Source organism: Cenococcum geophilum (assembly GCF_001692895.1).
Source record: "Cenococcum geophilum 1.58 unplaced genomic scaffold K441scaffold_74, whole genome shotgun sequence".
NCBI lineage: Eukaryota > Fungi > Ascomycota > Dothideomycetes > Gloniales > Gloniaceae > Cenococcum > Cenococcum geophilum.
The window spans coordinates 363,194-389,564 of NW_027137632.1; the positions used below are offsets into that span (position 1 = coordinate 363,194).

General features: G+C 41.8%; 4 protein-coding genes across 4 annotated transcripts; 3 read left to right on the top strand and 1 right to left on the bottom strand.

The window, feature by feature from the left end:
- The first annotated feature begins 2,008 nt into the window (after nt 1-2,008).
- On the top strand, nt 2,009-2,601 carry K441DRAFT_739775 (uncharacterized protein). Its single transcript, XM_067654361.1, has one exon. It carries the CDS (start codon nt 2,038-2,040, stop codon nt 2,341-2,343), a length of 306 nt encoding a protein of 101 aa, XP_067497581.1. The 5' UTR covers nt 2,009-2,037; the 3' UTR covers nt 2,344-2,601.
- On the top strand, nt 2,492-3,242 carry K441DRAFT_647322 (uncharacterized protein). The gene is made up of 2 exons (XM_067646851.1): nt 2,492-2,748; nt 2,806-3,242. Exons 1-2 carry the CDS (start codon nt 2,536-2,538, stop codon nt 3,052-3,054), a joined length of 462 nt encoding a protein of 153 aa, XP_067497582.1. The 5' UTR covers nt 2,492-2,535; the 3' UTR covers nt 3,055-3,242.
- A 639-nt stretch (nt 3,243-3,881) lies between these two features.
- Nucleotides 3,882-8,062, top strand: K441DRAFT_682111 (uncharacterized protein; the record flags this gene model as incomplete). Its single annotated transcript, XM_067651543.1, has 6 exons — nt 3,882-3,884; nt 3,976-4,031; nt 4,087-4,375; nt 4,449-4,736; nt 4,792-5,282; nt 5,338-8,062. The coding sequence occupies 6 exons, from the start codon at nt 3,882-3,884 to the stop codon at nt 8,060-8,062; spliced, it is 3,852 nt and encodes a 1,283-aa protein (XP_067497583.1).
- Nucleotides 8,063-15,175: 7,113 nt separating this feature from the next.
- K441DRAFT_700779 (uncharacterized protein) lies at nt 15,176-16,392 on the bottom strand (the record flags this gene model as incomplete). The annotated part of the gene is made up of 3 exons (XM_067653282.1): nt 15,176-15,891; nt 15,942-16,187; nt 16,314-16,392. The coding sequence occupies 3 exons, from the start codon at nt 16,390-16,392 to the stop codon at nt 15,524-15,526; spliced, it is 693 nt and encodes a 230-aa protein (XP_067497584.1). The 3' UTR covers nt 15,176-15,523.
- Nucleotides 16,393-26,371: the final 9,979 nt, after the last annotated feature.

The window sequence follows — 26,371 nt, forward strand, 5'->3', positions numbered from 1 at the left end:
CGTCCGCCCGTTAACTAATATTATATTTATAGTTAGGGTGGGCAGTTTAACTGTTAATATATTATCCGTTTAGCGGCGCTTTCTACTTAACATCGCGGAGGCTAATAGGGTAGATATGTCTATTAATTATAGAGCTACTTCTACGGATTAATTTAACGGTATTTCTAAAATAATAGCTATTATAGGGGTATAGATTAATTTTATTAAAAAAGGTGACTGCTTTTATATATAAATAACGTCGTATCGCTTAAGAAACGTTAGAAAAGTCCCTTAGACCATAGAATTAACTTTTTAACAAAAAAGGTTAGCAATATCCGCTTACGGATATACGTATATCCGCTAATTAATTCTATAGTCTAAGCTTAACTACTGAGGTAATCTAAAAGCGTTTAGTAAGTTTTATTAAAAGTATAAGCAAAATCCGTAAAACGGGTATTGCGGATATCTAATTAATTTATTTATATAACGCGTTATTATTACCAAAAGCTAATATAATATTTTTAAGACCTAGGGCTTCTAAATAGTATAAATTTTATAATATGGCTATCGCTTAGTCCTAATATTAATTTTGTTAAAGTTAAAAAATGCGTTATTAAAAGCATAAGCATATATTATATCTTATTAAATAGTCTGCTAATATAGATAAAATTATACAGATATATAGATATCTACTACTCAAAGCTATTGCAACACTTAGTAGGTGCTATAGTTGGGTCCTTCCTTGAAAATATTCTCCCTTAGCCCGGAGTGCCTCCACTACTACTAGGGGGCAGAGCTTCGTGCAGAGCCTTAGTAGAGCCTCGTGCAGAACCTTAGTAGAGCCTCGTACAGAGCCTCATGCAGAGCCTCGTGCAGAGCTTCGTGCAGAGCCACGTGCAGGCGTGCAGACGTGTAGACGTGCAGACGTTCGTACGGGCGATCAATTGCAGAGACGTTTGCAGAGACGATTATATAGGCAATTGACCGATTGACTATATAGGAGTTTGTACGGGCGTTTGTACGGGCGATTGTAGAACCTTCCTAGTATATTAGTGCTGCGTGTTAGTAGAGCTTTAGAGCTCTATATAGGTGAAGAAAAGAGACTATATATACATGAGGTAGGTGGTGAAACGCTGATAACGATGCTAACGATAGAGCTGACGACTACGATTTATAATTGCCACTGTCGACAACGCCACTTAGTCGGTATTTGGTAATGGGAATCGACGATAGGGCTTCGAGTAGAGCTTCGAGCAGAGCTTCGAGCAGAGCTTTGAGCAGAGCTTCATGCGGAGCTTCGGGTAGAGCTTCGTGGGGAGCTTCGTGCAGAGCTTTTGTAGAGCTTTGGTAGAGCTCCGTGTAGAGCTCCGTGNAGAGCTCCGTGCAGGTCTCCCCCTGAGCTTCGTTCCGTAGAGCTCTCGCAAAGCTCCACAGCTCTACGCAGAGGGCTGGCGGCGTGGGCGTAAGCGTTCAGCGTTGGTGTTTACTGAGCGGCTCGGCGGTAGGTAGAATTAGGGCCTCTACGGCGACGAATTCCTCTTAACGTCGCGCGCGTATAAGGAGTTAAAGATCTCATTACTTATAGAGTAGGCTTTTCTCTATAATTTGGTGTAATTTTTATGTCGATAGGTATTGTGGGGGGGTAGATCAATTTTGTTAAAGTTAATGAGGTCTTCTCATATAAGGCCATATTCGATAACTATCATATATTGGGGGGGCTGATTTGGCGCGGTTACGACCCTGGTTAATACGAGGTTAGGGCTGACCCCTACTAATAATACGCCCGAACCCCGTACGAGGTCGGGCAGCGACCGCCCCCGAGTACTTTTGCACGCGATTTTGGGCGAAAAGGTAAGAGTATGGTGCATTGCGGATGCATATAGACAGAATTTTAAGCGATTTTTGACCAAGTCAATCTGCAGTAGACGTGATCACGCCTGCGTACTGTGAATACTGCCGTGACTTGCCGCCTGTTCTCACCAAAATCAAAACATTGACGCGCCCGTATACACCCCCATTACCCCCCATTACCCCCCCTTGCTCTACACGTCTTCTAAAATGAGCTCCCCTGCGCGTGGTCCAACGCGTAAAAGCCATATAAAGACTCCAACACGCGTACGAATTCGTACTTACGATGAAATGGGACTAACGCAAAGAGAAATCGTTAAAAAGCTAATAGAAGAGCGTGGGGTTAGTGTACACCAATCAACAATCTCTCGCATTATTGCCTCAAAGCGTAGCAAAAGAATTAAGCCAAAGGGCAAGGAACGCAAGCTATCAGAACGTGCAGTTCGCTATGTTACAAGATTAATTCGCCAGGGCTGGTTCGGCAGAAGAATGACTTACCAACGACTTATTAAATAGCTGGATCTTAAAGTCTCCCGTTGGACGCTTGGCCGCCCGCTTCGATATTATGGCTGGAAGCGTTGTGTTGCCTGCCGTTGTCCCTTTATTTCTGAAAAGTAAACAGCTAAACGACTTGATTGGGCCCGCCGACATGTCAACTGGACGGTTAACGCGTGGGCTACGGTCATTTGGTCAGATGAGGCTACATTTATGACGGGCGAACGTGGAAGGCTTTATATTACACGTCGCGTATGGGAGAAGTCGCACCCAGATTGCATACAATCGGTATATCGCTCAGGGAGAACCTCGTTTATGGTATGGGGTGCAATTGGATGGGGGTGGAAATTAAAGCTGGTGTTCTTGGAGAGACGCCATGGCAAGAGAGGTATTAATAGTAGAGATTACGCAGAGCAAGTGCTTGAAGTAAGATACCTAATCTCGAATATCTCAAGGCTCTACTAACTAAATCTACCAAAACAGGAGGTAGTGGGCCCATTTCTCCAAGATATGGAACCCGACACTATCTTCATGGAGGACGGCGCCAAGGTGCATCTTGGCTTTGCAAAAGCTGTTCGTAAGGCTCTTAATATTCGAGGATTTAGTCAATGGTGGCCACCAAGCTCTCCTGATTTAAACCCAATTGAAAAGGTATGGCGTTGGATAAAGGCCCGAATTACACAAATGGATAAGTTTCCAACTACGCTTGATGAGCTTAAGCAAGTCGTTTAGGATCTTTGGGACGAGATGGATCCTTACCGGTTTATTAAACATATCGAGAGCATGCCTAAAAAGCTTGAGGAAGTTATCAAACGACGTGGCGGAGCTACTGTATACTAAATTGTGGTATATTTGGAGGCGTTTTGGTGTTGCAAGATATTGGTGACGTAATATACTTAGGCGTGATTACAACTACACGCAGACCGACTTGGTTAAAAATCGCTTAAAATTCTGCCTATATGCATCCGCAATGCACCATACTCTTACAACCCCTTGTTTGACGCTTAGCTCATTTTGGTAAGGCGACTGCTAAGAGTGGCGCGGCGCAAGGACCTGACACATTGTCAGACATGGTCGTACAGTATTCCGTGGAGGCGCAGCAAGGAGGAACGGGCGGGGTCAGCACAGCCTGCCACACATCGACGAGTGAGCCTGGCGACAGTGTGCATTGCATGGCAAGGTTTTCTAACAGTATCCAAGCCTCCCAGCTACTCAAAAGGTTTCAAGTTTCTTCGACCCCTTCCTAGAGCGGATGAACAAGGTAGAAGCACTGCGCGCACGGCGTTAGGATTTATGACCGTTCCAGATGGAATGTGCGCTGTTTCTAATTGTGTGCGAGGTTTGAAACGCAGTCCTACTGCGTGTCGCGCTTATAGCTGCCCCTCTCAGCTAAGATGCAATGGATTTGGGGGCCAGCCTGATACCCCTCAGTTCCTACTGGGGCGACAAACCGCTCATAGAGTAGAAGCTTTTCTTGGGCTCATCGGCACATGCATCCTTAAACCCACCTACTCCAGCTACTCAGCCTAGTGCCGGAGAGCTGGGGGATACGCTTCACCATGGTAAGTTATTCACTAGCGCCATACGCGCGGCTACAGGGTTTTGCGCACTCTTGAGGCCATAGGAGCAATTCTCTAATTTTCGCGATTCTAGTCGACACCAAAGAACTTTCTGAAGGTGCTAGTTCCTGGGACAGATCCAAAGATTGAGTAAGGCCGATTCTTCGCTCCGCACAGCTCTTCTAAGAGGCTGACAAAAGAACAGCATCATTGCTGTGCACGGTCTGAACCCGAAAAATAAAGAGGACCATGCGGCGAAGACGTGGACGCACGGCGAGAAGCTTTGGTTACGGGACTTTCTGGCGCCGAAGCATCCGGAAGCACGAATTCTTCTCTTTGGATACAATTCAGATGTCCTCCGCAACACGAACACAATGCAGGTCGATGATCATGCCGCAAACCTACTGAATAGGCTAGAGCACAAACGGAGGGATGACCCCGACCGGGCGATAGTGTTCGTAGCTCACAGTTTAGGCGGGCTTGTCGTGAAGCAGGTATGAACCCTTCCGCGCTTTTCACATCTACGCGGCTCCCTGAAGAAGCGTCTCTCTAATATTTTATCTCTAGGCACTAGTTGAGGCAAAGAAAAACAAGCGTTATGACCCGATACGTACAGCTACACACGGGATTGCGTTTTTCGCGACCCCTCATCGGGGAGGTAACCTGGCTTCTCTGGGAAAGATACTCAGCGACATCATCAACAAGAGTACTCGTAATCCGCCCAGCAAGCTAATAGAAGCCCTGCAGGAGGGCTCGGAGTTCCTTGATAGGCTAGACGCCAACTTCCGGCACCAGTTGGAAGACTACTCTTTCGTTAGCTTCTTCGAGACCCAATACTATGGTCCTCTCAACGTTGTAAGTATCTACAATCAAACGACCTCTCCAAACCCGAGAATCTGACCTTTCCCAGATTGTTGACCGAAAGTCTGCCCAGCTCGGTCTTCCCGGTACTCGCGAAGAAATATTGGGAATGGACAGAGATCACAACGATATCTGTAAATTTGCCACCGAAGATGGTGACTATGAGCAAGTGGAAGGAGAGATTGTGCGGCTTATCGACGGTGCAATAACGTCCGCCATACAGCGAGGATTGCTCAAGACCCCTTCGGAGCAGGATACCCGCCGTTCATCCCCGTCGCCGTTCTTCAATAGCCCACTCCTCTCATGGGGACGACAGTCCTCTTCTTCTTCTTCCTCTCCAGCCATGAACCCGAACTGGTTTGCAAGCTCGCTCGGTCTTGCAAGGGTGGACAGCCAAGCGGAAAGCCAAATATTTGAAGTTCCTCACAACAAAAGTCGCAATTTTGTCGGGCGGCAAGACATCTCACAAAGACTGGTCGATAAACTCACATCAGATGAAGAACATCACCGAATAGCCTTGTATGGCCTCGGCGGAGTTGGGTGCGTGCTCCATCCCATCTGATGAATGTCTAGAAATGGAGACTAATCCACGTAGCAAAACCGACATCGCGATCCAAGCTGCATATGCTATCAAGGAGTCTTTCTCGGATATATCCGTGTTTTGGATCCAAGCGAGCAGCTTTGAAAATACCCATCAGTCGATCATGAAAATCGCTCGAGCTCTTGAGATTCCAGGGGTGGAAGCACCCAATGCCGATGTTTTCGAATTGCTCAAGCACACCTTGGAGAAACGGGAACGTGGCCGATGGGTCATGATAATTGACCACGCAGATGATTCGCAGAGCCTTACGTTGCCACAAGGGGGTAAGAAGCTGCACAAACGCATACCAGACTGCCTCCACGGCTCGGTTCTTCTCACCACTCGGAACAAGAAGGCTGCGGCTTTGTTCGCCGACAAAGCCGACCAAAATGGCCTGGAAGAGGTTCCCCCATTAAGTCAAAAGGAGTCACAAGAGCTGATGCAGCAATTGCTGGACACAAAACAGTATCAGGATGGTGGAGTCGACGAGCTGACCAAGCTCTTAAATCATTTCCCACTCGCGATCGTGCAAGCGGCGTCGTTCATTCGGGGCAACGACATTACGGTCGAAACCTATCTCCAACGTTATTCGGAGAATAAACACGACGCACTTGAGATTTTCGGTCATGGTCACGAGTGGGACGATAGCGAGGCGGTGACGACAACCTGGATGATCTCTTTCAAGCAACTTCAAGCAAACAGCCAATATGCAGCCGACTTGCTCGCGGTAATGGCGTTTCTGGATTCTAGCGAGATCCCCGAATCCCTCCTTCGTGGAATCGATCCGAGTAAGACGCCACTTCAGTTCGAGGGAGCCTGTGGAGAGCTCAAAGCGTTCTCTTTCATCTCCGAGACTGCCATTCGGACATCGACATCCTCTAGCGCGAACTCAACATCGCTCTCCAAATGGTTCAATATCCAACCCATCGTACAGCTGGTCATGCAACAATGGCTTAAGAAACACAATCAAGCGACAAAATGGTCCGACGCTGCGCTCGTTGCAGTATCGAAAGCGCTTCCTTCCGGAGAGATGTCCAAGGAGCAGTGGAAGGCGTACGAAATGTATCTTCCTCACGTGCAGACAGTGTTGGAATATATTGATGAGTCTACGCAAGAACAGCAGTCTAGAGCCAACTTGCTGCACAACGTTTCGTGGTACTTCCGGGTCCGTGGATTCCACGACACAGCTGCGGGAATGGCACGAGAAGCGATTACCATTCGAGAGAATGTTCTTGGTGAAGAGGACGAAGCTACTTTGGCCAGCATACACAGCCTGTCCCGCATTCTGTTCGAACAAGGTGAATTGAAGGAATCGGAGGATCTGCAAGTCCCCGCCATTGAGATATGTAAGCGTAAGTTGGGCGAGGAGCACAAGGACACGCTTCGGAACCAATGCCATCTAGCTGCTATACGAGGAATGCAGGAGAGGTACGAAGAAGCTTTCGAACTGCAGAACAAGATCCTGGACATCAGCACAAGAACCCTCGGCGACTGTCCAGAGACTTGGCTTGCCATGCGCGACCTCGCCGTCACTCTAAGCTTCATGAGCCGAAAGCATGAAGCCGAGTCACTGCAGAAATTGGTATACGACAAGCGGAAAGAGTGTCTCGGCGAAGACCATCCGGAGACCTTGGTCATCATGAGCGATCTCGCTACTACCTACATAGAGCGATCGTGCTTCTCAGAAGCTGAAGAGTTGTTGACGAACGTTCTCCAGCACAGCAGGCGTATTCTTGGAGATAGGCATCCGCATACTGTCGCGGCATACGAGGACCTTAAGGAGGTGCTGAAGAGCCAGGGAAACACCAAGCATGTGCGGAGACTAGAAGAAGCTCTTCGGCGGGTCCAGAGGGAGTGGAAGGAGAAGGAGAATGCGGGAGCTCGGAAGAGGCCCAACTTCAAGAGGAGCGTGAGTAGCTCGGTCATTACCTATTCGTACCGCAGGCCTTCGACAACTGTAGACGACGGGGATGTCGGCAGCAGGAATCGGGCAGGAAGTGAGGGCGTGGGTCTGGGGCTATCTCTTACACGGACCACAAGTACGACTCTGAGTGAAGAGGGAGATGAAGAGGACGGCGACGACGAGGAAGAAGACGATCCGGAAAGAGAGGAGTATGCGGCCATCAAGAAAGCCCTAGTACTCACGACGAGGGGTATTCTAACAATGCCCTTGATCAACATGATTCCAGTCGTTCGAGCAGAAGAAGCCTTCACTCCCATCACCCCGATCGATCGAAACCCACGGTCGTCGCTTAGCACACCGCACCTCACCAACGCCGATACCCCTTCAACCGGCGTCGACCCTGACGTCCTCTCCACCCGACCACGGTCCGCAACCGACGCAACTTCGATAACTTCAGGTTCAGACAAACCAGCATACAGCGCCAACAAGTTCGTTCGAACTCTCGAGAAGAAAGTCGAACGCAACATCAACAAGGAAACGTACGACAAGGTTGTTGAGATTAATAAGCAGACGTATGATCGTGTCGCAGATCAGTCGAAGGTCCTGCTTGAGGAGACGAAGACGAAGTGGAAGAAGACGAACTTAAAGGAGATTAGGAAGTCGTGGGTTCCTAGGAAGAATGAGAGGAAGGACAAGGAGGATGGAGATGGAACTGTGGAGGCTGAGGAGGTGGCGGAGCTTGAGGGTGATGTTGGGGTGATGGCGGAGCTGGGGCCGAAGGAGGAGATTGAGACGAAGGGTGAAGTCGAAGATGAGGAGGATCTGAAGAAGGATTGAAATTGCAGGGAACGCAGAAGGTGAGGGCCGTCTACTTCTGTCGTTGTGGTTCATTGGAAAGGATCTGTACTCGTATCTCTTCTTATCCGCTTCTGCTTGATCTCGCGTGGTCGGGGTACGGATACACAAGCTTGTCTACCCTCAGCACCTAATGGATATGTTGTGAAATCCTTTGCATGTCGGATCGCGGCGGAAGCGCGCAGGCATGCGGATCGGATGTGTGCTACAGCACAAAAGGAACGGATAGGGCAATGAAATGAGGCAGAAATCAGAGTCAAGGACCATTGACATTTCTTCTCCATAGCCTTGTACAAGCGCCCGTTCCCCACAACCGCTCTCGCACATTCGCGAGCTACAAGGGGACTCATGAACGGACTGGAAGTGGGCCCGGGAGCACTGGCCAGCGAAGCGTACCGAAAATTCTTTACGCCCGAGTAATTTGTATATATTTCAAGAACCGTGGATGACTAACTATGCTCTAGTAGTCCACAATCGCCCTCAATCGATCGATATGGCCCCAAAACACCTCAACGTCGCCTCACCTATCAAGAACGAGCCCGCACCTACGCTCCACGGTACCGTACGAACATGCGACAGCGATGTGAGGCTGTGATCTCTGCTAGAGGCGGACATACGCCATACTGAGTCATCAGGCCAGTCAGCATTTGTATGTAAAATACTCTGTAATCAAGACAGCTTCGATGCGCTCCGGGCCCATGAGTCCCCCTTGTAAAACATGCCTCAATGCAGGGTGGGGCCATCGGCGCTCGGAGTGCCGCGGTGTTGTGGCTGGAGGCGATCCTCGACATCTCGGCTCGGAACAGAACCCGTCCTGGTGTTGGTAAAATGAAGAGGGTCAGGCGCCCGTATTAGGCCTTGAAGCGCATAATATAATAACTGCATCAAGGGCGTCGCTGCAGCAACTCAATACAGCAGTCGAGGCGAATGCAGCGATGAAGGCTGCGATGAAGGCCGGCCAGTGAGATTCCACGTGTGTGACACCGTGGAGCCAATAACAGCCTTGCGTTTTCCTCTCAAATAAATTCCCACCAATCTTCTCGATCACCTGTTTCCTTGACCACCTGCCTCATGAGCTGATTCGTACTATACTCTCTCCGCGCTCGTCTCTTTCATTGACCACTGAGGGCTAAGGCCAAGCAATACAGATTTGTTGAGAAATAAATAGCTTGAAAGTAAAGCGCTAAATGTACTGTAGAAATGGAGATCACATATAAAATGGGCACCGAATTGTTTTCCGATCTAAAGGATGTGATCAATACAGAATCAAGCAACGGCACACGAATCACATCGGTCAATGCCTATGTCAAAGCCGGCGACATAGAAGCCATTATTCAGCTACCTAAAATTGAATCGAATCCAAAACGTGCAGAGGAAGCTATAAGGAGGGCGGCTGCTAAAACGAGGTTTAATGCTGTTGTCATTGTTGTCGAACCGATTTATCAGGTGGTAGGGGAAATACAGAACGAAAAAGATGGCCTAGACGATGGGAGGGAGGAGGTGAATGTCCCTATAAGGATGAAGGCCTTCAGATAGCACGACACTTGCGGTATCCATTCTGTTGGCCACGGAGGTAGCTTTACTGCAGAGGTGCGACGGGTGCTGTTCGACCTCAGTTTCAACCTGTATCATCACTCCCTAGGGACCCCTGTAGGGGGTCAATTCTCTTATGTATATTAGGGCTCTTAGAGCCACCTTAAATAAAACAGATCACTTGTACAATTCTGTGTCTCTACCTACCAGCTAGCTTACGTCATTCGTGATACCTGGCTGGCTGACAGTTATGAGCCCGGTAACCTTCTGAGCATCAGGGAGATTTTAGTGGCCAGACGACTACCACTAAGCCTCTTTGAGCATAGTTCATCACGAAATATCGCGTGCTTTACGCGTAAGCGCGTCTCTTTACGCAATCTTAAGAAAACAACAAAAGCCACCATGGCACCTATAACAACGGACTCTACTAATCCTCTTTTACTGACCCAAAAGGACTGGCCTTTATGGTTTTAATTTATCCGCTAAGAAGTAAGTTTTGCGAAGATCTGGGACTATGTCGACCCAGATAAGATGGAAGATGAAATTAGGGAAAACACTAAGCCAAATATACCCTTGATAGCAGCAGCTCCTGCAGCACCCGCAACAGCTCTAGCAGCTCCTGCAGCACCAGCAGCAGCTCTAGCAGCAACTCTATCGTCTACTGGAACAGCTACACCTAGGTTATTAAGTTAACAAGGACAATAAACTTAGCAGTCTCTAGAGATATAGAGAATGCTCTTTAAGCTCTATAAGCTCTAACGATAAGACTATATAAAGCGGGAAGAGAAGCTCTATACCTTTGCAGCACTATTATATACCACTATAGGCACTAACTTCTCGGGATATCTTAAAAACCTCACTATACTATATTCGATTTTGAGGCAGCTAAAAAAGGTAGCAAAGCTATCTTAAGCTACGCTACAGTAAATGGTACTAGACGATCTTAAGAAACGGAAACAAGGGCCTAAACGCCAGACACTAGAGTTATAGCTTTAGCTTTATATTATTATTATATAGAACGGCAAAGAGCTAAAGGAAGGGTTAATAGAGGTAATAAAGAGTAGCGTTGTATAAGCCTTTATCTAGGACTATAAGGAGATCTATCCAGCTCTATATTATGCCTTTATTTAAAAGGTAACAAAGAGGTTAGAGAAGCTTAAAATGGTAACAATAATTAAGGAATTTAACCTCCTCTATAAGCATCTAAATACTAGACGTAACGCCTATGCTATACTCTTAGGGCAACCAGCTGCAGATCCTACGACGTCTACTACCCTAGTACCCCCTTAAACGCCTAAGACAAAGTGCTTTACTTATAGTTTACCCTATAAGTTAAGGAATTACAAGCAACTGTTTTAGTCTCTTTAAGGTCCGCACTTTATACTAAATAATAAGTATTTAAGGAAGTGTTAAGAATGGCTTAAGGTCCTAATAAATAAGTAGTACTACGATAAAAGACTTAAGTAGATTAAGAAGGAAGGTCCTAGGTTAAGGATATCTATATTAGCTTTGTCTACTGCTAAAAAGGTTAAGGATCTAGATAGGCCCCAAGCTATAGCGGCTGCTATAACAATATCCTTTTTATTATTAACATTATTATAGGATTATCTAAATCTGTTTTTAATTAATACCTAGGGGTATAACACTATGGCAAACACCCACTTTTGTAACAATATTAGATACTTCCGTAACTTTAAGCTAAGTATATCTATAGCAATAGCTAGAGATTCTAGGGCAGAAATCTATAGATACGGTAATATTAACTTAGTAATTAAGGTGGGAAAATAACACCTAACTTAGTATCTAACATTAAGGAATATAGCGTACGCTCCCTATTTTTATACTAATCTAATATCCGCAGCAAAGCTCCGTAGGGTTAGAGTAATTATTAACTAATTTATAAACTATCTGCGCTATAAAGATAATGGAAGCCTGTTTAGTAACCTTATAGAATACAGAGGTCTCTACCTTATTAATGCCATCGCCTACTTACCACCTATTCCTACTACCTACGCTATATCCACTAGATTCTTTAAGACCTTAGCATATAACAAAGTATAGCATTAACGCTTACTACACTATAATATAGAGTTAGTAGATTATCTGCCGACTACGGTAAATAGGGTTAAAGTAGTTAAGATAGATAAAGGAAGAACTCTGTATGGTATACCACTTTATAAACTATATATTCTTAAAAAGATAACACAGTAAATATCTTGTAGAATATCTATAAAGGGAACTTACCCTTTTAAACGTGTTTACTTTAATGTTATTATAAAGGAAGACGGGTTTAATAGAGATACGTATATAGCTTACTTTTGGTATAACTATATAAAGTACTATCGTGCTTTTCCTATTAAGAACCATAAGCAAGAAACACTACTTCTACTCTTTAAATTAATAATAGCATTTATGAAGAAATTTAATACTTAAGGTATCCGCATTTAGTATATAAACAAGAAGTAAGGTATAGGCGCTAGGGTAAAGAACCTTATCTAGCTTAACGGAGGTATTATTAAGCAATTAACGCTATATACGCTAGCTTAAAATAAACCTACAAAGAGGTTAGGGAGAGCCATTTCTAAATAAGTAAGGACTGTGGTTATTAAAGTAAAGTTACCCGTAGATTTATAGCCTAAGTTTATGCTTCTAGCAGTGTTTCTACTTAATTAAACTCCTATTAAGTCTATTAACTAAAAGACCCTATTTAAAATACTATATAAACGGAAGCTATAGCTAGTAGGACTTTATATAGCTAGATCTTTAACCTACGTGCTTATTAAATATAGCATTCCTAAAAAAGCAAAGTTTAAGCTATAAGCCTAAATAGGTTATTTTATCGGTATAGAAGCGTTAAATATCTATAGAATATAGATACTAACTACTAACCGTATTATCCAATCTCGTAATATATAAATTAATAAGTTAAAGAGATATTAATCTCCTAAAATACTAGAACATCTTATTATCTTATAGGCTTAAAAGGATCGTTTTTAGTAAGTTTAGGACCTACTAAATAATCTTTAAGATGGTAGTAAGGACTAAATAGAGAACTTTAACAAAGAACTAGATATAAGACTACTAAATTTAGTAAATATTAATATTACTCCTACGTTAAAAAGCATTTAGATCTTAACAGAAGAACTCTATTAGCTACCTACCCTAAAGCTAACTCTAGAACCGTCTATACTATTAGCGTCTTTAGCGCCTTAGCAATTACTATCTACTACGGTATCTACGCCATAGACACTATCTACTACTTAGTTATCTTTTAAAGTTACTAAACTACCGTTTGTAGATCCTACACCTTATTCCAAACCTTAGACGACAGTAGGCTTATTATTAGGGGGTAAGAGACATTCTAGCCGTAAAAAGCGGTCTACGGTAAAGAAGAAAGATATGCCAAATTAGGATCTACGACGACGAGCCTTTGCGGTTTAAATTAATAACGGTAATATTATTAATCTAGATACAACACCATTGGCTTACGCTTTCTATACTACTGCTATAAAAACGTACGGATATTAAGACGACTTTCCACCACCACTAGGGTTATAGAAAGAGATGCTTAATTATAAGTACGCTATAGAGTTTAAAGCAGCTACTTATACTAAGATAAAGGCCTTAACTAGAAAGCAGACCTAGGACGAGGTATAACTAATTAAGAAGGTTTATAGACTTCCTACTATATAGGTCTTTACGTATAAGGAAGATTCGGATAGCTTTATTATGAGATTTAAGGCTCGTCTAGTTGTTGCGGAGACCTTTAGGCAGTCTTATAAGAGGAGGTTAAAGCTATAACGGTAGCCTATCGAACCTTCCGTCTACTTTACGCTCTTATCGCTGGCTTTAACCTAGATATTATACAGATTAACGCCGTTAACGCCTTTATTAATACCTTGGTTGACGATAAGGTCTACCTTATTCCCCCTAAGGGTATAGACCTACCGCCTAAATTCTCTCTCCGTCTAAGAAAGGCAATATACGGACTACGGAAATCTCCAAAATTATAGTTTTTAGAAATGTCTGCTACTTTACGAAGCATGGGTTTAAAAGCTATACTAGACAAGCTGTGTCTCTATATACACCCTACTAAACCTATCTTTATATTCTTCTATATTAACAATATCCTAATTATAGGACACCTAAGCTGTTAATAGCAGATAGAGGACATCCTAAAGTAGCTATAAGATCGATTCGAGATCCGCTAAATACCTTAGTTTACGTTATTCCTAAATACTTATATTATGCGAGATTAATAAAAGGGAAAGCTCTAGCTCTATCTAGATTAATATCTTAAGAAGCTAGTCTTAATATACTATCTAGAATATCTAAAGCTATTAGCTATACTACTATCGGGCTAGGAATTAACGCTGTATAAGGGAGAAGCTACGCCAAATTAGATGAAAGAATATTAACGTTATATAGGTTCTGTGATATATCTGGCATCTACTATATAACCAGACGTTGCTTTCTTAGTTAGTAGGCTAGCTAAGTTCTTATAAAATCTGTTGCTAGCTTATCTTACGGAGACTAACAGATTGCTTACCTATCTCTATAATACCAGATACCTCGCTCTTAAGTTCTCTACTATTACGCTATATAAGATAAACCAGGTTCTAAAAGCTGCTTTTAATGCTAGCTTTACTAATAATACTCTAACACGTTGGAGCTTATAGGGCTTCTTAATAAGCTTGTTTAATAGGCCTATAGCATAGCAGGCAACTAGATAAAAGGCAGTCACTAAGTCTACTACGGAGGCAGAACTCCTAGCTCTCTTATACGTTGGTAGAGAGGTTAAGCATATAGTTTAGATCTTTAAAGCTATTAGATTTAATCCAGAACAGAACGTTATTATTAATTATAACAATTAGCAGTTAGTACGGATTGTGACAAAAGAAACCCCTATGGTATCTACAAAACTCTAATACGTAGATATCCATTAGTTCTGGCTTTGCCATGAGGTCCAAAACGGAAGCTTCGTTATACAATGGGTACCGACGAGCGAGATGGCTGCAGATGGACTAACTAAAGCTCTCTCAAAGCAAAATCATCAAAAATTCGTCGAAATCTTGGGGCTCCGCGATATCAGACATCTGGTCAATTGACGCTCGGATAACAGCAAAGCTCACCACCAGCTCGTCTATCCCGACTGCCTAATCCGGTAATCCAGCTCTGCCGCTCTGCGTCAGACCTGAGGGGGTGTATTGGCCACGGAGGTAGCTTTACTGCAGAGGTGCGACGGGTGCTGTTCGACCTCAGTTTCAACCTATATCATCACTCCCTAGGGACCCCTGTAGGGTGTCAATTCTCTTATGTATATTAGGGCTCTTAGAGCCACCTTAAATAAAACAGATCACTCGTACAATTCTGTGTCTCTACCTACCAGCTAGCTTACGTCATTCGTGATACCTGGCTGGCTGACACATTCTACCATGGAGATGGTGAAAGGGAAATGAGCAACGAGCTGTACTAGGCAGCAGGCTAAGCGAACACGTGGTTGATCCCCATCGACACTTCTAGAATCTAATCGTGATGTAATTACACGTAAATAACAAGATGCGAGAGAATGTGTTATGTACAGCATAAAGATCTTGTCAAGTCACGTGAAGAGCTACCTCTCCCCTCCCGGCTAAACTCCTGGATTGCCGGTCATAGAGGCCTGAGTATTGATGAAGCCTGATGCGATGGCCGTTTTAGGTAGATTTTTAATTCTTCGGTCCCGAAAATCAAAGAAATTCCGATATCAATGATATAGTATGGGAGCACAGCTCCAGCACTTCTCCGTGCAATAGGAGAATCGACCGAGCTGAAGTTATCCCAGTCTCCAATCCACATCAAGACACTATCTTTAATGCGTAATTGAGCAAGTCTATTCCTATAAAACGTTACCATTTTGAATCGCCTTTTCTAACCTCCCAACCTTCGCCTCTTTGTATCTCGTTCATTGGAAATAATTATTTTCTTAAGAATCTTGAACCGCTTGTTCCAACACCAATGCGGAGCATCGTAGCAGTTCTGGCAATTCTCCTCAACTTCAGCGAATCCCATCAGAGAGTCCACCTTAATTTTATCATGATGATCTGAGAGTAGTATCTCGTAGCGCCCGAAAGATCCCTTTGGCACCTCCGGGCTGGAAGGGTGATAAGTCCATAGCACACCCAACTGGCCGTACGGGCAGATCTTCTCCACTCTTGCTATCGGTGGCCGAATTTCATCGTCTTCATCTTCGCATTCCACGAATACATAGTCTCCGACACACACTTCCCTGCCATCATCTAGACTTGTGAGCATGAGCGTAACGTTGGGTCGGGAGAGCGGTACTTACGAATAACGGGCACGACCAGTTTTCGACCCCTCTTGTTGTTTTTTGAAGAGCTCGCCCGTAAATCTGGTTGAGAATTCAGTAAAGGAGCGCCACCGGGGCGCGCCGACGGTAGGACGGGGGATCTGGAGCGTTTCTGGGTTCGAGGAATTTGCTGAGGTAGAGCCCTAGTATTGTGTAGCGAGGCCTTGTTCTCAAGGGGAGCATATTGAGCTTGCTGGTCCTTCGATAGGCGGCTCACGAAGTCCACTAGAAAGCTAGTAGCCGAAGAGACTAAACTAGACGAGGATTCTTTCGACTTCTAGGTTAGGGAATTCTTGATAACTAGTCGTATGTGGGCTAGTGAAGTCAAGCCGAGCGCAGAGATCGTCCTACGACCATCAGTGACTTTTGGATCCTCTCTAATTTCTCCACCACTTGCTCCGCCACCTTCTCCACCACCCCAAACGTCCATATTCCCGCCTCCCTCTGCACCGCTCCTTGAATACTCGGAAATTTGGAATGCGAAAGGCCTGCATACGCTTCCCTTCTCCGGCTTCAGATTTTTTGGTCATACTCTCCCCGCAAGTCTCGAATCGTTGAACCAATACGGTAAACTTAGAGAGCGCGCACCTCCTGAGCGATGGAGCGACCTGCGTGGCAATGTCGTCGCCTTTGGTCGCGCGACTGCACCAGATGAGCCACAGGTGAACATCGGACCAGTTTTAGCTGGTCGCCTCAGCGAACTGCAGAACATAGGGGAAGGCAGGTACGTCCTGATTCGAAAAGCCCAAGTCATTAAAACTTTTCGCGATAAAGACGTATCCGCCCATCTGGATGGCGATTCGATATACCAATGGGTATCCTATCCGTCTCTGGAACATGCGCAAGCGGGATTAGTGGAGTCCCTGGGCTCGGGCTACCCAATCGTAGGAAATTGGATAGATCTCGACGTATCCAAAGTCAGTATGGCGAAGTTGGAGCATTTTGCTGGCAAGAAATTCGTTGTTGAGAACCGTAGATACCTTCGTACAAGCAGATCGCACGCAAAGGGCCAAATGACCAAAAGCCGACCCCTGTGTTGAAGGTGAGATGCAAGTCGTTACTTCTTCTTTTTCCTCTTGGAGTTGCCCGACCCAGACTGGATCGTTGTGTCCGGGGTGATTTGCTGGACACTTGGCTGGCTGTCCGGTATCACTCCTTCATCGGCTAGGCAGTAATCTTCAAATCGCTGGGACAGTCCTAAGCGTAATGACGCTCGTTCCTAATCCGGAAATTAAGGTTCGGGCTAATCGGAGACTTCGAAATTTAAGCTAGCGGGTAATATATTGATGGCGGAATAGATTCTTTTAAAGTGCTCGAGAAGCTATAAATTGTAGATATTTCGGATAAAAGTATAACGTGGGGGATCAGCTCGTGCACGCGACCGGCTCGTGCACGGTTTTTCCCCACCAAAATTTGGCAAAATACACCTTTTTACACCACCTATAGTTTAATAACTATAACAGCTATTAATATAAAATCTAATATATAGCTTATTTAGTACTTAAATTATAATTTTATATAAAAATATTATAAAATATTATAATAACTATATATTTAAAGTTAAGTTAAAAAAGTACTTTTTTAATAAAATATAAAACTATTAATAAAACTATTAATAAAGCTATTATATACCTATATTATATATATATATATATATATTATATAAATAAAGAGTTTTTAATATTTATATAGTTTATTAGTTATATATTAAATAAGTTATATTAAAATTTAATAAAATTTAAACTTATATATTTATATTATAAATAAGTTTTTAATNTAATNAATTTAATNNATAAAANACTTTANAATAAGTAAGATTAAGTATTTAAAATATAATTAATGTTATTATTATATTTATTGCAATAATTATACAATTCTAATATATATAAAAGTGAACTTTTTTATTTTATATTATAAATAGTAATTTTTTCCATATTTTATATTTTATTATATTTTATTTATTATATAATAAGCTATATTTTAATTTTTATATTAATAACTGTCGGAATATATGGACAGAAGTTACGTGGTTACGTGTCGTCGGTCGTGTCTTTAATTAGTTATCCTTATGGTAACTAATCAGCCCCCTACTTAGGCACCGCGATCCTTACGATCCTCTGCTTTCTGAACCTATTAGACAAGAATCAATTCATCAGTTAATAGGCCAATCAAGTGCACTTAGGTGATACTGACAATAACTATTATAATAGTTAAGTTATAAGTCTTTAAAACCATTATTATTAAGTAGTTTTTATTACTATATATAAACTAATCGCATAGCTAAACCGGTTACTTATATATTAAAAATAATTACCTATAGAATAAATATAGGTATATAATAGCTTTATTAATAGCTTTATTAACTACTTTATATTTTATTAAAAAAGTACTTGTTAGAATGTATATCACGTAGTCGCGTGTCTCTAATTAGTCACCCTTACAGTGACTTATTAGCCCCCTATTTAGGCACCGCGATCCTTATAATCCTTTACTTTTAATACCTATTAGATAAGAATTAATTTAACAGTTAATAGGCCAATTAAGTGCACTTAGGTGATACCAATATTGATTAATGGTTAACCTTACTGGTTAGCTATAGAGCAATAAGGTTCACTACCGCCCCAGTAGCTTCGTTTAATCGCAAGTAGTATTTTAGTACCTAGCAGCAAAACTACACTAGCAGCTACCTTAGCAGCATCCAACCTTAGCTAGCTTAGAATATATAATAAATACGCATAAGACATTTTATAGCACGCAAATTAATACCTAGTAGACCTCTTTATTGAGCCTATCTGCATACCAGCTTTAACAGCACCCAATATCTAACAGCCCTCGGGCAGTACCCCAGCAGCTACCTTAGCAGCTACCCCAGCAGTACTACGGCAGCGCTCTAGCCGTATATAGTATACTAGCTTTAACAGCACCTAACATCCAACTACCTAACAGCTTTATGTAGTACCTTAGCGTAGCAACGCGCCTTAGCACGTAGCAACGCAACTTAATAGCAAACCACTACCTAGTACGCGTCTTAGCATATAAATTAACACCTAATAGCTTTATACAGTACTTTAGCGTAGCAACGCGCCTTGGCACGTAGTGACGCACCTTAGTAGCGTTAGCAGCACCTAATTACCTAGCAGCATTAGCAGCATACTAATACCTAAATACTTAGCAGTACTAGCAGTACCTAACTACCTAGCAGCGTCAGCGGCACCTAATACCCAAATACCTAGTAGCGTTAGCGGCACCTAGTACCCAAATACCTAGCAGCTTTAGTAGTAACCTAGTAACCTAGCAGCATTAGCAGCATCTAAATACCCAGCTTCCTACTAGGCAAGCAATTAGCTCTAGAAGAGCACCCTATATAAGCTTAATATCCTGCCACGTTCCTAGTGGCTCTGCTATGTCGAAATCACGTTAATAACGCGCTCTCTAGCCCCCCTGCTCCTCTGTTAGCATTTATAGCAGTTACTAGCGCGCCCTTATCTTACGATAATTTCAGCTTTACTAGACTCTTAAGGTTCTGCTAACACGCTATTCCTATAAGCTTAACACCCTACTACGTCGAAAATCACGTTAATAGCGCGCCTATAACGCCAGCGCGCTCCCTATCCCCTTCCCTCTTAAATCTACCGGCGCCTGCGGCAGCTACGAACCCTTAATAGCACTACCTTAACTTCCTAAAGGATACAAAAGTGGGAGCTATACGACCACTGGGCGGCCTTATTATATTAATATCTATAATAATAAAGCCTAATGGGAGTTTCTAACTATAACCGCTTATTAGATATAAATTTAGGATATATAAAACACGATTAAGCGACAATAAGATAAGATTCGTTAAGTACGGAGTAGAGACTTAAAGATACGAACTAGGTAATAAAAAGAGATCCGTAAGCTACGAGCTCTTCTTAAAAAATAGTAAAAAGAGATTTAAGAGCTACAAACTAAGCAAGCTCCGTTAGCGCAAGCTCTACTAGCTTTACCCTCTTCGTTAACTAAAGCTAAGGAACCACGGCAGCTAAGCTTATATAAACCTCCGCAATCTCAAACCTATAAAAAGTACTCTACTATATTCCCTTTAGGTTAAGCGCTCTTTAGACATTTGCTAGATTATTAACCCTTTAAGTGTACTAAGTATGGGTCTATATTCCCCTTAAATACTACCCTCTATAAGCACGTTCGTAGATGTTATCGTTAAGCCTATATATATAATGGCGTACGGTAAGGATAGAGGGTCTATTTTGGTTGGATTAGTATCTTAGGATAGCCGTTCTACGCATAAAGAAAGAACTGCTAGTGTTGGAATATATAGACAGAGGTTATATTGGAGTGTATATATAGAGGTTACGTGGTCATATATCTTAGGATGGCTGTTCTACGCATAAAGAAAGAACTGCCAGTGTTGGAATATATATTACGTAGTCGCGTGTCTCTAATTAGTCACCCTTACGGTAACTCATCAGCCCCCTATTTAGGCACCGCGATCCTTACAATCCTTTGCTTTCAACACCTATTAGATAAGAATCAATTTAACAGTTAATAGGCCAATTAAGTGCACTTAGGTAATACCGACAGTACTTTTTAACTTAACTTTAAATATATAGTTATTATAATTGTCGGTATACTCGCTTTATTAACATACACGAATATTACTTGTAGTGGTACGTATACGGTGTTAAAGTTAATAGTTAATTATTGGTTATTATCTAGAAGTAAGGGGTTACTCTAAGGTTAGATTAGCTAACCTCGCTACGTGGTCTTATAACTACGTTATATAATTAACGTTCTAATACTAAAGCAACTCTAAAAAGAAGGCTAATCTATACTTTAAAGTTAAGCCTACTTCTAGACTATTTGTAGTATATACGTAATAGCTAGCTCTCCCGTCCATAATACGCAATAGCTATAACAGCGCTAGGGCGCGGCACATGCCATATTCTGCCGACTTATCGATTTTCTGCCGAATTCTGTTATATTACCGAATTCTGCCAAATTCTGCCATGTTACAGAGTTCTGCCAAATTCTGCCATATTACCAATTTCTGCCAAATTCTGTTAAACCTAACTTCTGCCAATTATATGACTTCCTACTATCTTCTACCGGTTATATAAGTTTCTGCCGTCTTCTGCCAGTTATATAACCCGTAAGCCACCTTCTATTACTCCTTACATTCCACCTAACCTATAGCCTGTATATTAACTTAGTTCGTGTTAATAAGTCGCTATAGGGCGATACAAGGCTTCCCCTTGGTTATTGCGTCTATAGGGTTAGCTTCTCCATTAATATTGATTATTAAGCGTTTCTCTTGCGTAGTTTCTTATCGGACGAGATAGTTGTATAAAGATTTCGAATTAGTGTAGAGAATTATGGACATTGCGAATATTGCGGATATCACGGATATTGCGGATCTTGCAGATATTGTAGATATTAGACACATCTTAGCTACATCCTAGAAGCTCTTAGGGCTGCTAAGGGTAGCCTTCGGCTAGGCCTTAGCCACCCCCTATAAGCTCTTTAGGCTTACAGCCTCCTTCCTCCCCCATTAGTTCGTCTCTCTCTTTCTCCTATATAAGGGTATTACCTACTCCCTACTATACACCTAGGCAATACCTTATAGTTTATTATTTAACCTACCCCTTTATAGTTACGGCTGTAGTCTCAGTTATTTTAATTGCGGTTTTGGCCTTAATCTTAATTATAGTAGCGGCGATCCGTAAAGGTAGTATACACCCCCTAACTAGGGTATTCCTTCTTCCATGTAATAATTAAAGACCGTAACTTGTTGATTAACTAAGAGAGATCTTCTAAAGGGTTAGAGACAGCAATACGGCATATTGGCACTCCCTAGCAAGCAGTAGCCAGCTTGTTTATAAGAATGCGGTTTATACGGAAGTCTATATAGATCTTTATAATTATAGCCACCTCCTTACTATATCTAGGTCCTTGCCTAGGTCCTTACTCCACACTAGGCATAGCTAGTTTAGGTAGTATATGTATATATAGCTGCTGCAGTTACTACGGCTGCTATAGTTGCCGCTCTCTTAACCGTAGCAATTAGTTATAATTAGAGGATTAAGGACCGGGAGGGGTAGTAGGGGCAGTAGGGGCAGCGGGGGTAGCGACCGGAGTAGCTGGTGGTGTAGCGATTAGGGTAGCTAGCGGTGTAGCGATTGGGGTAGCTAGCGGTGCAGCGATCAGGACAACTGGTAGTACAGCAGTTAAAATAGCTGGTGAAATTAGCGAAGTAGCTAGTGCAGATGCAATAGGTATTTAAGGTATTATAGCTATAAGGGTAGTCGTCGGTTTAACAAAGTCGGGGTTAAGGTTAGTAGTACCAGGGTAAGGATACTGGGCAGGAGAAGAACCAGGTGGGGTAGTAGTAGTTACTAAAGAAGAGGCAGTTGCCGCAGGCGATAGTTGCTAATTCTGCGTAGAGGTAGGTTATAATAGGGTATGCTACTATTAGGTAGCAGTTAGTGCAGTAGACCTAGGTGGTATTATAACTATAGCTATAGGCTAACCCAATAGACCGTCACGAGCGTGGTTTAGCCTATCTTGTAGTGCTCTTAAAGCCAGTAGTTCTACTAACTCCCTAATGGTTTCTATAATCTCCTTATCTATCTATTAATGCAGCTCTTCTTCTTATATAACTTCAAATAGCAGCTTAGATACAGTAACTCTGCTATTACGTCTGCCTACGTAAACACCTCTTTTAAGGAGATGTCTTCGTAGCTTAGATCTAATGTCTGTGCGTATCTTCTTAAAACTCTCTACTATAAACCCCTTAAACTACTCCCAAAAGATATACCACAAGTCGTTATCTATAAAGTCCCGTATTAGGTATATTATCGTCTCTACAAACTCTACTAGTTCGTCCTTTATAGCCTTATCTGCATCGATTCCGTATCCGTATTTTCTAGCCATCACAGCCTATTCTTTCTCTGTTGGTGCCATAGTTGTAGATATAAGGGTAGGTATAAGGGTAGGTATAAGGGTAGTCTTAAATAGAGGTTAAGATTAAGGTTAAGGTCGAGATTAAGGTTAAGGTCAAGGTTAAGAGTGTAAAGGTAAGGGTGTAAGGGTATATGCATGTCCCCTTAACGAGTCTACAGTTTTTAAAGACTAAAGACTAAAGACGATTCTTAGCAGAGATACGGTCCTCTAGGCGATCTAACGCATCAGCGAGCTGATACGTGGTTTTAAGCTTTAAGGATAACGTAGCTCTCTCTAAGTAAAGATACGGTTCTCTAGGCGATCTAACGCGTTAGCAGTTAAGCTAATACGTGGTTTCAAGCTTTGAGGGTAACGTAGTTTTCTCCTTCAACTAAAATAGGGCGATAGCTCTGCGATCTGACGCGTTAGCAGTTAAGCCAATGCGTGGTTTCGAGCTTTGCTATTGCGTATTTCCTGATCTGTACGTCTACTGATCAGTATCGGTATACTCGCTTTATCAACATACACGAATATCACTTGTAGTGGTACGTATACGGTGTTAAAGTTAGTAGTTAATTGTTGGTTATTGTCTAAAAGTAAGGGGTTGCTCCAAGGTCAGATTAGCTAACCTCGCTACGTAGTCTCGTGACCACGTTACATAATTAACGTTCCGACAATAATATTTTATAATATTTTTATATAAAATTATAATTTAAGTACTAAATAAGCTATATATTAGATTTTTATCCATTTAATAAAGTCCTCCCTTATATAGTACTATAGCATAGTATTGTTATATTCGCTATCTTTATAGTGTACTATACGGTATAATAAGAATTCGTTTAAATCTTACTAATTAACATCTTTAAGGTTGGTTATATTGGTGTTCTATATCTCTAGGTTAATGTTGTCCTCGTACTTCTTTAGGTAAGTTAACGCTATAATAGTTGTTATTAAAGATTGTTTAACGCGTTTTTAATAAAAATTAAGGGAAATAAAAGTTGTTTAATATATAGTTAGGTAGTAATTGTGATCCTACGGTCTGCGAAGGTATACTAAAGGTATTTAGATAGTTGTTTAATGCGTTTTAGACGTTAACTTAAGACCCTAGGTTTAGTAATACTTCTAACCTAAAGTACTTAACCAAATCTTTATAAACGCGATTGTTTTATATAATTGTTAGTTACATAAGGGGGATATCACGTAGCTACGGTTCGTAGATAGTATGATAATTATTATTATTTTTTGTTCTAAGAAAGGGGAAGGGTAAGGAACTTAAGGTTCCTTACCACGCTAGTGCCGCAGCAACACATAACGGCAACTTGCCTCACGTGACGGCAATTTGCCGTATATAGCGGCAATTTACCCTATTCCTAACACTGGCAACTCTTCTTTTTATAGTTGCCATCTACAAATACCTATAGATTGCTACTATACAAAAGTATAAAGCTAAGGGGAAGAAGGAAAAGAGGAAGGGTGTTAGGGGGTTAACGCGAAGACGAGTGGGCCGCTAAGGCGCTAGTAGTAAGCAAGCCAATAGCAATTTTTTATACCGGGCATGGAAAATCCTAATTGGCTAGATTAACGAATGGCGTCAGCAGAACTCTACACCGCCACCCAAATTAATTAGGCGCGGCGCTCTTAGCAAAAATCTAACTAATTAGATAACTTTAACCGGCGGTCAAAGTTCCATAAGATCTTAACTTCTCTAAATTTCCCTCTTAACCCAACCTTTAACTCACATATATAGAGTATTTATATTAACAAATATCTCTAGTGCCTTATTTAGGTTTACCTTTATTATCGCATCTACTGGGTTATCTTAGCTATTAATCCATTAAATCTTAAAGAGTTCTTAACGCTTATAGGATTGCCGAAGTACTATAATATCGATTATAAGACGCTTCTCCTTTATAGTGCCAAGCTTAACTAAATACTTATAGAGGGAGTATAAGTCGGTGCACACGATTATAAGAATAGCGGGAATTTCGAGTTAATCCGTAATTATCTTAAGGGTAGTTCCAATTGCAATTACTATATTAACTCCGCTAACTATTCTATATATCTCTAACGCTAGAACGCTTTAAGTAACGNATTTACTCTTAGTTAANCTNTAATAGATAAGGTTGCCGTAGATTATAAAGTTATTCTCTCTAGTAAATTCGTTTGTGATAATAATCTTATATCCTAACTAGGAGCTAAAATCTTTATTATTAGCGAATAACCTATTAACAAATACAAAAATCTTGGCGGTGGGGAGATCAATAGGCATATAGAGTAGCCCTTAGTCGAGATAATTTATCTGCTAGGAAAGGCGCTTATTTAGAGCAAGAACGTTATCCTTAGTTAATTCCTAGTATTAGGCGGCAACAGAGAGATTAAAGGAAGCCTTAAGTTAATAGATAAAAGCAACATAAGCCCCACAAGCGCGTTATTCTATATATCCTTATTTTAAAAAATTAACGTTAATAACGTCAATCTTCTTACCTTAACCCTTCTAGCGTAAAGCAATAGAATCCTCATTTATAGAAAGGATACATCCATTAAAGAGCAATAGTGTTATTAAATCAAGTCTTTCCTTTAGCTTTACTATAAGATTTACCTTTACTAGCTCATTTTCTTTAAGAGCTAAGAATTAGTCGTCTTCTAAGATAATTATATCATTAGTTTGCATACCGACAATTCCAAATAGAGTTCCTGTAGTTGTAATAAGGAAGCAGGGATTAAATATAGAAGTAGTTATTAAAAGCTTCTCTTTATGGTGCTTACTATAAGTAGCCNACTAATNAGTTCCTGCCTCTGCAATTCCGTATAATAGCTTAAGCATAACCATAATCGTGTCTTTAGGATACTAGTGGCGAATTTGCTCCGGAAGGTATACTAATATTAAGCGCTAAAGGNGCGTCTCTAATTAGGTGTAGGCTTAAGTAATATCTTATAAATAAACNGCNATTCTATTCTTTATTAAGGAGGGAGCTAATGTAACAATAACTCGCTAACTAGCTCATTAAATCATAGGAGATTGTGTAAGAATTATCTCTTTGCTATTATTGTTGTAACCTTAGATAATAAGCCTTAATTTCTTAAATAGGGCGTTAGTAGCTTTACCCTTAATCTTATTAACCATTCTTAACTTAAAGATACGAACTCCATTAAACTTAGTAGGGTCATATTTTTTGAATTTAAAGACTCCTCTTGCGATAAGACCGTCGATCTCCTACTTATTAGATGCTTAGAAAGGAACTTCTAAGGTTATAATACGACCTTCCTTTTAGAGCTATTTTACGAGCTTAAAGTCAGCCTTCTCTTTGGCTATTATAAAGGCTATTAATAACTTAACTCTACTCTCTATAGCAGCAACAAATTGCTCTTTAAAATTAATAAAATATTGGCGATTTCGTGATCCCTTTGGGCGACCTCTACCGCGTTATAGTTACGGCACGTCTACTACAATTGTATTAGGATCATAGTCG